This window comes from Coturnix japonica, chromosome 7 (assembly GCF_001577835.2).
Source record: "Coturnix japonica isolate 7356 chromosome 7, Coturnix japonica 2.1, whole genome shotgun sequence".
Taxonomy (NCBI): domain Eukaryota; kingdom Metazoa; phylum Chordata; class Aves; order Galliformes; family Phasianidae; genus Coturnix; species Coturnix japonica.
Window position 1 is genome coordinate 30,639,737 of NC_029522.1, and position 14,851 is coordinate 30,654,587.

The following is a 14,851-nucleotide window of genomic DNA, read 5'->3' on the forward strand; positions in this document are numbered from 1 at the left end:
CAGGTTGCCCAAGGAGGCTGTGGATGCCCCATCCCTGCAGGCATTCAAGGCCAGGCTGGATGTGGCTCTGGGCAGCCTGGGCTGCTGGTTGGTGACCCTGCACTCAGAAGGGGGTTGAAATTATCATTGAGGTCCTTTCCAACCCAGGCCATTGTAGGATTCTATGATTTTAGGGGTCTTTTCCAACCTTAGTGATTCTGTATCTCGAGGAGCAGCACTCTGTGCCTCAGGGTGTTCCTGCAGGCAGCATTGCTGCTTTCTGAACTGCTGCTCAGAAAGAGATGAAGAAGTTGCTGGCTGTGATGTATGGCCTCAGAAAGGCATGCTTGGTTGGTATCAGCATTCTGGAGAGATGCTGTAATTGTGTCAATAGAGAATGCAGCCTATTATGATCTGCAGGAGTACAGAAACTTTAGAAAGGATGAACCAGCAGCTTAGCAAAGGAAAAAGTCCAAATGTGATACCTTAGAAGTTGTCCATTCAGGTGTGCAGACGGAATGTGACAGCAGCACAGGCAGACTGTTAGGTATGGTCCAGAATGCAGCACCAGAGCTACGTGCTAGCTGAGGAAATCCGCCTGCAGTGTGAACCTTGCCTTGTAACGCAGTCATTGTGATAGCAGAGCTAACAATGTGACTTACTGGTTGTGTTTTTATTTCAGAGCACAAAGTAATCATTGTTGGTCTGGATAATGCAGGAAAAACTACCATTCTTTATCAATTGTAAGTATGAACTGCCAGCCATAATGTATTTCAAGGTGTGTGTTGTGTGCATTGCTTCGGCTTATTTTCACTGCTTTCCTTGTTTCTTTTTACTTGGAGATCACTGCTGGAAATTATGGGATAGGTACCGCTGGGTCGGAGCCCGTGTTTGGAGTTTGGAAATGCCTGTGTTCCGCCTGATGTGTGAACAAGGGTTTGTTGAGAACTTGTATTTATCAAATTACGTTGCTATTACAGTTGATCACAGCTGCCCTTGGTGTCATAGCGCAGGCTGTCTGCCAGCTCCGTAAAATAGGGTTACGCTGAGGGTTAGCCACAGCACGATGCTGCTGTGCCGGTCCATTCTGCAGCGTGTAACTGACATTGTTTGTGTGTTGCAAAGCACCAAAGCCTGACCTATCCCTGCCCAAAGTTGTGTCCTGCCCACCTTGGTGGCACAGGGAGGGCTGAGCACAGGGCCCCGCAGCTGGGTCTGAGCCACCAGCAAGCTTTGCAGCATTGATTGCTGTTGAGCTGTTTCTGGCTTGTATTTGTCATACCTTGCTGCTGATTTCCGTGGGCTCCGTATTGCTGGTTTTCTACAGTGCTTCGATAAAGGGCTGCAGATCTGTGCCCAGGCTCGGAACCTGCAGGTGGGACAGGCAGCTCAAGGCCTCTTTATAGCAGGAACAGATTGGCCTTCTCTCACAGCAGGCAGCCCGGTGCTAGGAAGCACTCCTGCTCCAAACCTAACCTGAAAATGTGTCAGGGTTGAATATTTCTTTTGACAAACCGTGACTGGCTTCTGCCTTTCAGAAATGTGAAAGTTGTGCAGTGTTTCCAGCCATGTGCAAAGCTGCACGGGAGGAAGCAGAAAGATAAAGGTCAATGTTTGTTGTTACCAAACTGAGGGTGAGAAAATGCTTTTGATATTAAAAAAAGTCACAGAATGAAGCAGAATCTTTTGAAGAACAGTACCCGCTGCTGCTGAGGGCCATCCTTGCTGTGTTACAAAGCTGTCTGTGTCTTTTCACTTCCCCCACTAATGTCTCATGATTCTTTTCATCTTCTTCTTTCTGCCATCTCAGTGTTTTCTTTTCCCTTTTGTACAGTGGATGGCTGCGTGCCTCCTTTTCCTCTGTACCCTTTTTGGCACTGCAGAACTTCCCCTTCTCTCCTATTGAAGGCTGCTCTGGATGGGTCTGATCTGCTCCTCCTGCGTGACTCTTGCTTCAGCAATCTTTGCCCAGTGTATTTTTCCTTGTACAGTTTCTCCATAGCAGATAAGTGTTCTGAGCAAGAATGAGTGTTTGACTTCTGGAACAAACAGGTAGAGATAACCGCAGCAGTGTCTCAGTGCGCTGCCAGGTGCTTGGTGCTGTGGAGGGTCACAGCACTTTGGAGCAGCGATTCTTCCAGCAGATCATGGCAGTCCTACAGACACCTCCTTTCTTTCCATTCTCATACTCTGCTCTCCTTGTTGAGTAGGATTTGGCATTCTGTTGTCTAGAAATGCCATGAAGCTCTGTCACGGGTTACCTAGATTTACCATGACAGGCTCCATGCTAACCTTGTTTCAGTGGGGAGGAGGAAAGAAAATCCACCTATCATGTTGCACACAGAGAGCTGCTGACAGCTTGAGTGTTAAAGGCTGCAGGTTCAGCCAGGGAAATGGGAGCTGTGAAATGCCTTTCCCAAGCATTAAAAGGACTCTGCTGAAACTTGGTTGTGAAATATTAGATGAGCCGGAGGCATCTCGTTACCATTGTTTTCCTTAACTTCATTTTCCTGTTCTTTCTCCTTCTGATCTTCCTCTTTCCCCTATCTTAGCTTCCCTCAAACTTATGTGATGAGAAAATACCTCGTCTTGGTGCTGAGACACTGAGAAGCTGCCATTCCTTCTCACAATATTAGGCTACCCCTTCATCCTAGGCTACCCCTACATTAGGCTACCCCTACATCACTTATCCTGGTCAGTAAATAGCTCAGCACTGGTCTCAAATTGATGTCTCTATAACTGAAAGCTCTGCTGAAGTGTTTAAAAAGTATGTGTGTGTATATATATATATTTATTTATATATGAAACAATGAAATAGTATGTCATGAAACATAGTATGCCATGATGATCAGAAGGAAAAAATCATTGAATTCTTTGAAAATGATTGACCTTTTCCTTTACAGCTGCTTTTGTGACTATTTTTAATGTCCCTTTCAGTAGAGTTGAAATAATTTGAAGTGTGTCCTGAATACACACTCGGTTGTTACTCTTTATGTGCAACCTTAATGTCGGAGCTGCACTAAGTATCTCTTAAAACAATGTATTTCTCAACTTTAATTGATCAGCATTCATCTCCATGCTTGAGAATCCATTTGCTGGACAGAAGGAAGCCTGGACATAAAGTAACTGCGGTGTGAGGGATGTGTGTGTGCTGTCTGATCCTGTGTGTGATGGAGCTGGATGAGCAGTTGTTTTTCTGCAACCTTGGAATTCTTGTGGCTGAACCATAGTCTTGAAGAAAAGCAACTGCTCGCTTCCGTGCTGCCTTGTGCCAAAAGCAGCCTGGAAAAACAAGAGCTGGCTGCTTGAAACGCTTTCTGAAGCAAATGCTTCCCTCAGCTTTATGGTTTAATTAGTTATAAAATAATTTTGTTGACAAACGCTCCCTCAGCTTTGTAATTTAACTGTTAAATAGGTCACTGAATCCTCCTCTATTGTCATTTTTATTCTCCTCCAACTTTGTCCCTATTTTTGCATTGGGAGTTTTAGCTAGACTTCCCCCGTTAAGCTTTCTACCTTGGAGTAACCATCAGCTTTAGTGCCACAGAAGCAGGTTTAGTGCTGGCTGTGTCTGACGGAGCTGACCTCTTCTCCCTGCAGCTCAATGAATGAAGTGGTGCACACCTCACCTACGATAGGCAGCAACGTGGAAGAGATCGTGGTTAACAACACGCGCTTTCTGATGTGGGATATTGGAGGGCAGGAGTCCCTGCGCTCCTCGTGGAACACCTACTACACCAACACTGAGGTAAGAGCTGTGGCCCAGCCCTAAGCCTTGTGCTAATGAATGGCAGCTGAGGAAGGAGAGCCTACCTGAGACCTGTGCCAGGTGTGCTCTCAGGGAGCTGCACTGGCTGCATTTTGAGTGTTCTGTAGCTCCTCCAGGGTGCTTGTGTTCTGATTGTGAAGTGGTGTCAGCAGGCTGTTGTACACCTCCCTTCTGTACTTTTGTAGCATACTTTAAAGTAGCTTCTTTAAGGACCCTGTGTCTGGGGATCCACAGTCCCATGTTTATAGGTTCCTACTGCAGACTGTAACAGCGGGTTGTCTGTAGCACGCGCTTCAAAACCTGTGTATCCCCAAAATGAGCAAGGCTGGAAGTCCCAGGTGGTTTCCTCCAAAACCAGGAGTTCTGTCTTGCAGGCTCCTATGATCGGTTCACCCAAGCACCCCGAGAGTTTTGAGAACACCTCAGTGACAAAGCTGCAGCACATATGCTGGAGTTGATTAAAATCATGCTTCAAGTCAAGATTTCCTACGTGATAACAGCTGTGGTTTTGTTGGTGTTGTTTTCTTTAAAAGGTTAACTTTTTAAGTCTTTGTCTCCCTGTGCTTCACTAGAAGGCACTGTGACACATATATGCGCGTATAGCCTTGAAGTGTGACATTTGTAATGTTTTTTAAATTTTTTTAAAATCCCTTAAACTCCTGCTTTCATGTCAGAGCTTGAAACAAAGGGAGGAAGCTGTCATACTTCACCTTCTTATAGAAGCAACAAACCATCTGAGCAATCTGTGTGCTACCCCAGTTATGTGAAGCAAGGCGTACAGCCTGATCTGGGATGTTGACAAGCACTCACTCTCAGAATAAATGTTTCACTTGATAATGGAGGTCAGAAAAGATGTGTCAGAGCTGCTTTGTATCAAAGCACTGGCTGAACTGCAGGCAGTTCAGTGCAAAGCATGGCAGTGCTGTGGGTAACCAGCCAGGCTCTGTATCTGGGACGACACCTGATAATCCTGCTGGCTATCTGAATAATCTGATGGGAGCAATGATCTGTTCTGTGTAAGCATGCGTGGCCGGAAGGAAATAGTGTGTTCTTTGAAATGCTGACTAATAACTTTTGGCTTTTTCAAGTTTGTAATAGTTGTTGTGGACAGCACAGACAGAGAGAGAATTTCAGTGACTAAAGAAGAACTGTATAAGATGTTAGCACATGAGGTGAGTAGAGCCTGTTATCTTCTTTGATGTAATATGTGACTGTGATGTGGATCGGGAAACTGGTCTGTGAGAGCTTTGTTTAAGAACACCATTTAAGCCTGATGGTGGGAGACAGACCAGAAAGGACACGTGGCTCAGTTGAAACCCAGGGGAGATGTTAACAGCTGTGTTTGTGGCTGTGGGCAGTGCTGTCAGACCTGTCTGGTTCCTGCTGGAGCCTCTGTCTTTTGGGAAACTCCCGGTGCATTTGTGGGAGATCAGTGATTTCATGTGAATTTATAAAATAACTTTTCAGCTTCTGAGTGCTTCATTAAAGCCCAGTCTGGTTGTTGGCAACCCTGCCCATGGCAAGAAGGTTGAAACTGCATGATTGGTGAGGCCCTTTTCAACCCAGGCCATTCTGTGATTCTATGATGCTATTAAAATGTGTGAAAAAGCTGTAGTAGTTTTCATCCTACATCAGCTTAAACTTCCAGAATGAGTATGATTTGCTAACTTGTAAAGACTCTCTTTCCAGCTGAGCGCTGTGTTAGGTCTAAAGTGGGACTATCTGTTTGTGACTCATGAGTGCTCTTGTGCTGTATAAGCCAAGGAGCAGTGCAGTGTAATGGAAGTTATCTACCCATGAAGTGCTGCAGGACCAGAGGCTGGAGTTTACTGAGTATGTGCTTACATAAGCTTAACTTCTGCTGTGATATGTAAGAGGAGCAGCAAATTTAATGCAAATGGGGTCAGTTTGTACGAGCAGACACTGAGGACACTGAGCTTCCAAACCTAAAAGTGTCAGAATACAAAGATGTGCATAGAATTAATGGCGTTATATCCCAAAATATTCTATCTATATTTAAACTACAACCACTGCTCAGCAGGTGACTGCAGAAAGGCCCAAGACTGCATCTGTATATCTCTCTATATCTCTGTATATAAATATATATATTGCCTTTGAATGCTCATGGCAGTCTAAAGCGTTGGAGAAACAACCAAGACCTTTCTTCAGTGTCTTGATGTTTTTTTTTCCTTTTGCATTTCAATTCAGACAGGGTTTAACGTGTCTCTGAATTAATTTCTTAGTGAGGTTGGTGTAGTTAGCTGAGAGCTGGAGGGCAGGTGATGATGTCTCTGAGGAGCAGCTGTCCTCCCAAAATGCTGCTGTTGTCGTTCCATCAGCTGGGGATTTTAGGCAGCTCTTTTGCAGAACTTGGAGCTGTAAAGCTCAGCCAGCGCCCAGCTGTTGTGCAGCTTCCAGATAACCTGAACTGCAGCTGCTTCTTCCTCTGCTCAGAGGCAGCTCAGTGGTCCTTACGTTTACCTTCTTGAAGCAGACCATACTTTGTCTGGAACTGCATTTTGTCATGCTCAAAAAGGGGAAATTCTACCGAAGTAACCCTGACTCACAATGAGTGTCTTCCAGGAAAGCTGGGATGGTGGGGAAGAAGGCGGGCGGGTCTGTCTCATCCGTGGCGTTGTGTGAACTTGTATAGGCTTGGCTGCTGCAAGGTCCTGCCGCTGTGGGTTTCGTTTCTCTCCTTCGGGGCCATCCTTGTGCTGGCAGTGCAGGTCTGTGGCTGTCTGTGGGGTTTTGGTTTCACCCGCTCAGGTCAGTGCGTGGTGAGCACTCAGCCAGCTGGGCAAAACCTGTTGTGAAAGCAGAGGGCAGGAGCAGCCCCAGACCTGCACCTTCAGCCTGCCTGCTTGTGGCAGAGCATTGCATGCAGCACAGGGACCATTGCCATCGGTTCTGCTGTCATCATTAGTATTTCTCAGCTGTACTATTTAGTCTGTTGCAGTAGCTAAACAAAATCTGCATCTTCTGTTTCATAATCTGCAAATGAGGGTGCAGAAGCTGTTAATGAACTGTGTTTGAAGCGAAGGAAGTCTGGAACTCCAGGCAATGCAAATGCCCTTGCTGCATGCTGGGGGGCTGCTTCTACATCTGATAATTGGTTACTAGAATCAATCTCACGGAGTATGCGTATGTGAAAATGTGGGATGTGTCAAAGCATGGGATGTATAAAAGCCAGGCACAGGGAGGGAGAGCAGCTGCTTCAGGTATGCAGGCAGGAGTGCTCTGTGAGGGAAGGCTAAAGCAGAAGACCTTGACTCTGAAACAGGTGGGTGATGTAACTGTGCATGCTGTGCTCAGGGCAGAGATGCAGGGTGCCCAGATCCTCATGGAGGGCAACAGAATGGTATTGGTAGTTTTAGGCAGAAACTGGACATCTGATCAACAAGATCAGAATATTTTCTTTTCAGAAGTTAAATGCTGACAAGCCTGCAGCATTTATAAGCTAGTTTTTTTGCTTGGGCTTACAACTCACTAGCTTGCTGCCACATCTTTTGCCTCTCCAAAGGCAGATCTGTAATAGTCTTTTTTTCTTCTTTCCCCCAAGGACTTGAAGAAAGCAGGTTTGCTGATCTTTGCTAACAAGCAGGATGTTAAAGAGTGTATGACAGTGGCCGAAATCTCTCAGTTTCTGAAGCTGACTTCAATTAAGGATCACCAGTGGCACATTCAAGCATGCTGTGCTCTGACCGGAGAGGGGTAAGAGTTATCCTCTGTAGGAGGGCAGTCTTGAGTGCTTTTGGTATTTTTACTGTGGTTGTCAGTTCTAACACGCTGCTTCCCTTCGGTGACAGTGCTGGACTTACTGTGTTCTGAATGCAAAAACTGACATGGGAACAGAGATCTGGTAACCAGCATTTACAGGAAACTTGCAGTCCTGACTCTCAGCAGTGTAGTTTTAAGTGACTAAGGCCTAAAGAAGATGGATGTAGGAACAGCCTAACATTTTTCATTGGTCTATTAAGAGCAATCATAATTAGAGATAACTTCAGAGCTGAGGTTTTCTACACATAGATGGCATAGTGAGACCTGAAAAGGGCAAAGTGTTTCTGGAAATGCTGCCTTCAGTCAGAATTAAGAGATCTCGAGAAGAATTTAATTGTTCATATATGTTGGTGCTGTGGAATTAATCATCTTTGAAGCTACCCTGAGGAGTGCACTTATTCCTTACAAATTCTCTCTCTTGTTTACAGACTCTGCCAAGGACTCGAATGGATGATGTCAAGGCTAAAGATCAGATGATTTTTAATGACCCCTTTGCACAGACATTGCTTAAAAGAAAGCTGTACCCGTGGTTACCCTCACAGTGGCAGAATCGCTGGGTTAGGTGTATTTATAATGAACTGATTTCAACTTCATTTTCTACGTAGATACACACACACATGTACATAAATTCAGACCGTTCAGCAAAAAGAAAGATGCAGTTGATGGCTCAAGTTTGCTTTCCTGGTTGTTTTCCTCGGGAGATGCGTGTAAAAGCGGAGATCAGCCTTCCTTCCAAGATTCAGCCACTGAGAACAGTCTGATGCTGAGTGTGGGGAAGATGAAGCAAGAGAAAGAACTTACGCTTTGGGGTTTTATTCTTGCATTGTAGTCCTCTCTAGTCAAAGATGTGGCTTCGTTATTTCAGTAAATTAGCAAACAAATCAATGGCATAGATATCAACTTTCCAGTATTTTTAAAGTTACTGATGTTACAAATGCAAAACTATTTTCCTGTATGTGTACTGTACATATTTGTGTATATTTATACCTCAATTTTAGGTTAATTGCAATCCGTTCAGAGCAGTGTGTGAAGCTGAATCAGTATGTTGACAGCAGTACTAATATTTCACATTGCCGACGTGTCGCAGCTTCTTTTCCTTCATGATGTGTGTGGCTGTAATGTCCATCAGACAGTTGGCTCACCACGACTTTATAAAGCGAGTTCTCTCTTAAGAAAGCTGCTTGTTTCTCACGTGATTTTTCAGTTTGATTTTTCTTAGTGGGTTGGGGCATCTGGATTCACCTTCAAATTACAGTATCAGCAAACAGGAAAAAATTGCCAAAGAGTTTTGAAACAAATTTTCTTTTAATCAGCATTGGATGAGATGATTCCAACAAGTGCACGACACGATGCTCTGTGCTACTGCTTTGCTTTTTTGGCAGCGCGTGCTCATTTGTGATTCAAGACTTGTAGAAATACCCTTAGCTCTCATAAAGGGAAGAAGTCTGTTGGTTTTTTTTTCCCTTCCTTAACCAAAGAGGAGAGACAAAAGTACATTTAAAAGTCCCAGTGGAACCTTACAAAACTAAACGTGTGCTGCGGTGTTTGTCAGAGGAAGAGGCACGCTTCTTTGATAGCATCAGATGTATGTATATCTATATACAGTGGTTGGAAGTGGGATGGGGAGGGGGAGTGGAGTAGAGGATGTTACTTGAAAAGCTGTGAGTGACCCATTGATCATGTTCCCACAGAAGTTCCAGGGCAGCACTTGCTGTGAATATTAACTCCCATACATGGTCCGCAGGTGAGTTATAAGGAAGTGTCAGACAATGGGATTGTCTTTTCTTCCTGTAGTATTTCATGGGTTGGTTGTTCTGTACGGAGGCTCAGAATTACCGTGTTAAAGGATGAAGGCTCTTCAGGGGGACTGCGGTTGGATGATTTGAAATATTACTGGTGCTGTAAAAGGATACGTAGCCTTAATTGTAGGCTTTTATGTTGGGGTTGTGTGTTGGAACAGTATAGTCAAATGAAATAAAACTTTGTTTGAAACGCCCTTCCCTTTCTTAGCTCATACAGCTGATAAGGACGGAAAAGACATTTTAAAGAGCAAGCTTGAATTGAACTTTCTAACGTGCTCATCTTTGGTTGTGGGGTAACGTAGTCAGTGCACTGCTCTGCCATTTGCCTGCCTCGCTGGGGATCGTGTTGTGAATGCGTGGGAAAAGAAGGGAGGTGATTTCAAAGATCTGTATTTAACAAAGGCAGATAAAGAGTTTAACTTCTTAATGTATTTCTGGTATCTCTGTGATGCTCACTGGCTAGGGAACCTGCTGTCTTTGTTAGGCATTTTAACGTGTACATGCATAGTTTCTGGTGCATGCACGTAGGTATTGGTACGTAACTGGTGTGTTGCCAAATGTACAAATGTTTGAAGGAATAACAGTTTCATGCTGAGATGATTTCTCGGTTTATCTGACGGTGTCTTTGGGATCCAAGTGCTGTGTGCTCTGGTATATAAAATGGCAGTGTACTTATTCTAGTCCTAAAGAAAAGGCAGACCTGCTACAAACCTGTGTGTCTGGTTTGTGAGTCTTCTGTCTTCCCTTTCATGCCTGCAGAATGTTTTGATTCATAGCTTCTCAGTACTGTGCACTTGCCTGGATCTGTAAAGGCTGTGTGTTGGTTTTGTGTTGGTTTTCTAAGACAAGTTGTTCTTCCTGTTCATGGAGGAAATACCACTGAGCAGTTTCAGTCTGGCTACTTTTTGGAGGCATTTGCTGCTGACTCCTTCACTTCAATTAGTAGGACAGTGTCAAGATAATGGAAACGTGGTATTTTTATACCAGATGTAGCACATGTTGCAACCAGACATCTTGTATTTACACGGACTCTCCTTCCCCTCTCAGTATCCAGGCCACTGCTGCTTTGTGTGCCCAGCACGGTACTGCATGGTTTACTTCATCTCTGTCTCGCAAGTGGCAGCTGACCCCAGCAGGGAGCTGAGAGTAACTGCATGCGAGAGGTCTGCTTGTGGAAACGATGTCTGGGTTCCTTTTGAGCTTGTAATCTGAAAAGTAAGTAGTTGGGTGGCAACTGTACAGCCTTAACCCAGCTATGAAAGCACCCAATAGATCACATAGAGTCATAAGGCTTCTTTTCTATCTCTTTCTGATGCTGTTGCATTGCGAGGAAAGGTTCAGTAGCTAAAATACAGAGCTGGCAGTGCTTACTGAAGCACCACATGTCAGTATCATTCTTCAGCAGTGTTCAGGAAGCAAAGGCAGATGTGCCTTCCTTGTACATACCAGGTTTGCAGTCTGTAAGGAGGACGGGTTTAGTAGCTGGGCAGAGTTATCACCTCTTGGTGAGCAGAGGGGGCTCTTCCAGGTTCTCACACACCCAGCAGTGGTTGTGATCTCACCGAAAGTGCAGCAAAACTAATGACAGCAGGGGGCTGCGATCTGCTGTTACAGTGATAGACTGTGGAAGTGCCTGCCTGCCAGGAGGCTCCTTGTGAGAGCAAGTGTGTTTGCTCGCGTTCTGAGATGGCTGTGCATGTATGTACCTCATGATGACGTTCTGCCTGTGTTGGTCTTTTCCTGTGCATGCTGCCTTTCAAGTAATGACAAGGATATTTTTCAAGTTAGTCATGAAATAGAAGGAGTCCTTAAGTGTGGTCATGAGGGAGAAGAGCAGCCAAACTCCTGACCTCACAGAAACCCTTTTCATGCACTCCTTGTGAGTTAACTTTTCATCTCTGCTGCATGCAGCTTCTCACAGATATTATTTGGAAGCAATTGGCCTAATGCGAGTTGTGGCTTTGATTTGTATTGCATCTGTTTCCCCTTTCTGCATTGTGCTGGATTGCTTTCCCTTTGTCCTTCATCCCTAGGATATCCTACAGGAAGTGGCAGGTGTCTTTTAAAAGCATGTTATGGAGGTCTGTGTTGTAGAGCAGCACCTCCCCAGCAAACCAGATAGCAGTGCAGCGTGCTGCAGTGTTGGAGAATCAAGGTGTTGCTTCTGGTTTGGGCCATGATGAAGTTGGCACGTTGGCTGTACTCAGTGTTTCTCCTGTGAGCTAAAAATCACACAGGTTTTTAATTGAGGAAAGGTGGGAAATCCAACATTGGGTCTGTTTGTGTCTCTGCTCGGCCTCCCTTTTAAAAATCTTTTTTTTTTAACTTCAGGGAGGGCTGCAGTTTTCCTATGCATTCAATAGTGTGTTCGGAGATGTCTGTCCAGGCGTGAGTGCTGGTATCTGATAGGCACCTACTATAGTCTATGCAGCCCAAGTGCCTACAACTCATGCACTGATCAGGTTTTCTTTATGACCCAGATTTTCCATTCACCTTAAAATAGATACGTACCTATGAATGTTTGTGAATGAGTGTTCTTGCCCCTCCTGTGTCCCACTTTTGTCTCGTTACATTTTGGTTCTTGAAACCTTCTATCCTCTCTGTTCCCAGCACTCTCCATGTATCACACGGCTGGTTTTCTTTGTTAAAGGAAGTGATCCCTTTATCTGCCTATCAGATTTTTCCTCAAGGAACCGAGTTAAATGAATCCCAGAATACTTGGTCTTGTAAACCTCCTTATTTAAGTAGTTCTCTTTAATTGGCTAATAAAACATTAACTTTGCTACCATCAGACTAACTGTGTCTGACAAGTAGTTTCTCAGCTAATTCAAATGAATGTAGCATTAAGCTTTTAAACAGTGCATCGTGGATCATTATGGGATAAGAACGATGTGATGGTGTGAAGAATGGCTCTGAGAAAGAACAAGGTCTGTGCACGTGGCCCTGGTGTTGTGTCAGTCAGTGCAGTGCAGTGAGCGTGCTAAATGCAGACAGTTAGATGAGGTTGCCACTGACTTGCTTAGCATCGTTGCTTAGAGTCATAAGCAGAAATGGTGCCCTTGCCTTACCAGGGTTTTCCTGGTGAACTTTTCCATTGTGTTCTTGAAATTCACATTGGATGGCAGCTGTTATTTATAGGAGGATCATCCCCATATGCAGCCCTGTGTCCTTTCGGGCCACATTTCTTCTGAGCAGACACAAGTTGGCTGTGGGGGTTGTTGGGTTTTTTAAAGCTTGTTTCGGAAATGGGAAGGCTTGTCTGCTACTCAATTAATACAGAAAGTGCTGCTTTCCCTTGAAGCTGTAATTCATTCTTTGCAAATCACCATCAGCTCAGTGTTACTCCTGTCTAAATGTTTCCTGTATCAAGCACCACGGAGGGCAGAGGAGTCTCCTGCTATAAAGAGATGATGTGCTCTGCTAAGAGAAACCGACTCAGATTGGAAAGGCTGATAAATGCAAGAACTTTGTGACAGCGGAGGGGTACGTGACCCAGCTCAAACTGTGTCCATGCAGATCTCGATCTGAGCGCTTTCAGCATGCCCTGCCCTGTTGTTACTGTGTGCTTTGCCAAAACCTTTCGTCTCGCAGCCTGGCCCCACCACGCAGGCTGTGAATGATGTGCTTTATTTCTCTTATATTCTCACTGGGTTTTTAATTGGAGTTTTCACTGTGAGGTTACATCCACGTGGGTGTGTATGAACCATGTATCCAGGGGTGTATTTACATTCATCACATGCATTTTGTTCTTCTCTTTCTTCAATTTTTATCTTGAAAGAAATCCATAAAATCCGTGGCGAGCTCTGAAACTGCAATAAAACTTCATTCCAGAACACATAAAGTCATTACATCAAGTTAAAATGAGGACTTATGGGCTGGCTTGTCTTGGCTTGAGTACTTCTGTGGTTTAAATACAAGCAAGCCTATTAGGACTATTTAACTACAGCTTCATAGAGTCATTCAGCACAGCCAGGTTCAGTTGGGATTCTCTTGCACGACGTTCCCCAAAGTTCTATCAGGGTGTTCCTGGTCAGAACTTTACCATTTGTGTTCTACTTTTTGCATGTGTGGTAGGGCAACTTCTCAGAGCAGATGTACCATCTCCCATGCTGTTCTAAGGGCTTATCGGGGCGTTATGTGAGATGGAGAGCTGGGTGGCAAAGCTGTGGAGATGAGGTTTGTGCTGGGAGGTCACTTGGTCAGAAGTGTGTCTGCTGGCTTTAAATAGGAAGGAGAATGGGGTTAATGGTGGGATGTTCTTTTCCTTTAGAAAGTACTGAGTTGTTGTGGTGTGTTCATGCGTCCCACGCTGGTAACGCAACCCTGGGAGTGCTGGGGTTACAGGTAACTGCTTAGAAAGCAAATGGGATGAAATTGAAGCTGCTTCAAGAAACAAATAAGGCACGTGGCTGCTCCTGAGATGTGCTGGTGGGCAGCGCTGGAGCTGGAATGCAGTCTTGTTCTGTTGGTGTTAATTTTGGACCTGTTGCTCTATTCCCACCTGCACTGTGTGTATAGCCCTGTGCTGAGCTCTCAGATAAAAGTAATGCACAGATAGGTGCTCGCTGAGCTTACAGACATGCCATAACTGCAAGCAGCCTCCATTACAACAGGAGGATGGATGGCAGAGTGCATTCCTGTGCTGTTCTGCCTGCTGTCTGATACGAGTCTACAGATCACTGTTAGTCCAGGAAAATACCCACAGAAGGAAACTGGAAGGGTTTGATTCCTGCATGCTGTTAGTGTTCTACCTTCATTCCTGCGCACAAAAAGGGCTTGCCACTGCTGAACTCCTCACTTCAGCTCTGCAGCCAGCATCTGGGTGTCCTGCATAGAGCACAGCTGCTGCAGTGAGCATTGCCTTATTCATTAACATCTCCCACGTGGACCTGGAATTGGTCTTTTGAAAAGAAAAGTACCTTGTTACTTTTGGGCTTATCTGTTTCTTGACTGTGTGAACACTGAAGACTGCTGCGTTCTCTTTGATTGTCTTTAAGTTAAAACATCCTGACTGTCGGACCCTATCACCACTTCTAAAAGTGCAAGTCATGTCATTGCTGCTATTGCACCCTGGACTTTGGTTTCTTCCAAGTATTTAATACAATCTTTCAACGTGATGTTGAATTAGATGCAAACATACTGGATCAGTGACATCTTGGGAGCCAGTACTTGTTATTAGCTGTGTTCTGTCTTGCTTTGTGCCTCATTGTTCAGAACTGGAAGGCATTTTTTCTCCCGGTGTGTGTGTGTGTGTGTGTGTCTGTGTGTGTGTAGGTGAAGTACTGGGGTCATGCAAAGCGATGCAGATCTTGGAAGAACAACGTTTGGTCTAATGTCTTTGTACATCAATAAAGTCTTAGTATGATTACAGGTACTGCTGAAGACTTGCTTTCGAGGTCCTTGTACTGCTGAATTCCAAGAGGCACCCCATTGTAACCTGTATGTATAGCTTTAAAACATGACTTGATGGATGCATATTAGAGCTGTATAAAGAACTAATAAACATTATTGTTTGTATTAA

General features: G+C 44.7%; 1 protein-coding gene across 1 annotated transcript in view; it reads left to right on the forward strand.

The window, feature by feature from the left end:
• The window catches only part of ARL5A (ADP ribosylation factor like GTPase 5A), a 15,851-nt gene extending 1,000 nt beyond the window's left edge, over nucleotides 1-14,851 (forward strand). Inside the window, exons 2-6 of the mRNA XM_015869088.2 lie at nucleotides 662-722; nucleotides 3,580-3,727; nucleotides 4,837-4,920; nucleotides 7,311-7,462; nucleotides 7,957-14,851. Coding sequence (XP_015724574.1) covers nucleotides 662-722; nucleotides 3,580-3,727; nucleotides 4,837-4,920; nucleotides 7,311-7,462; nucleotides 7,957-8,005 — 494 coding nt within the window. The 3' untranslated portion in view covers nucleotides 8,006-14,851. The remainder of the gene's footprint in view (nucleotides 1-661; nucleotides 723-3,579; nucleotides 3,728-4,836; nucleotides 4,921-7,310; nucleotides 7,463-7,956) is intronic.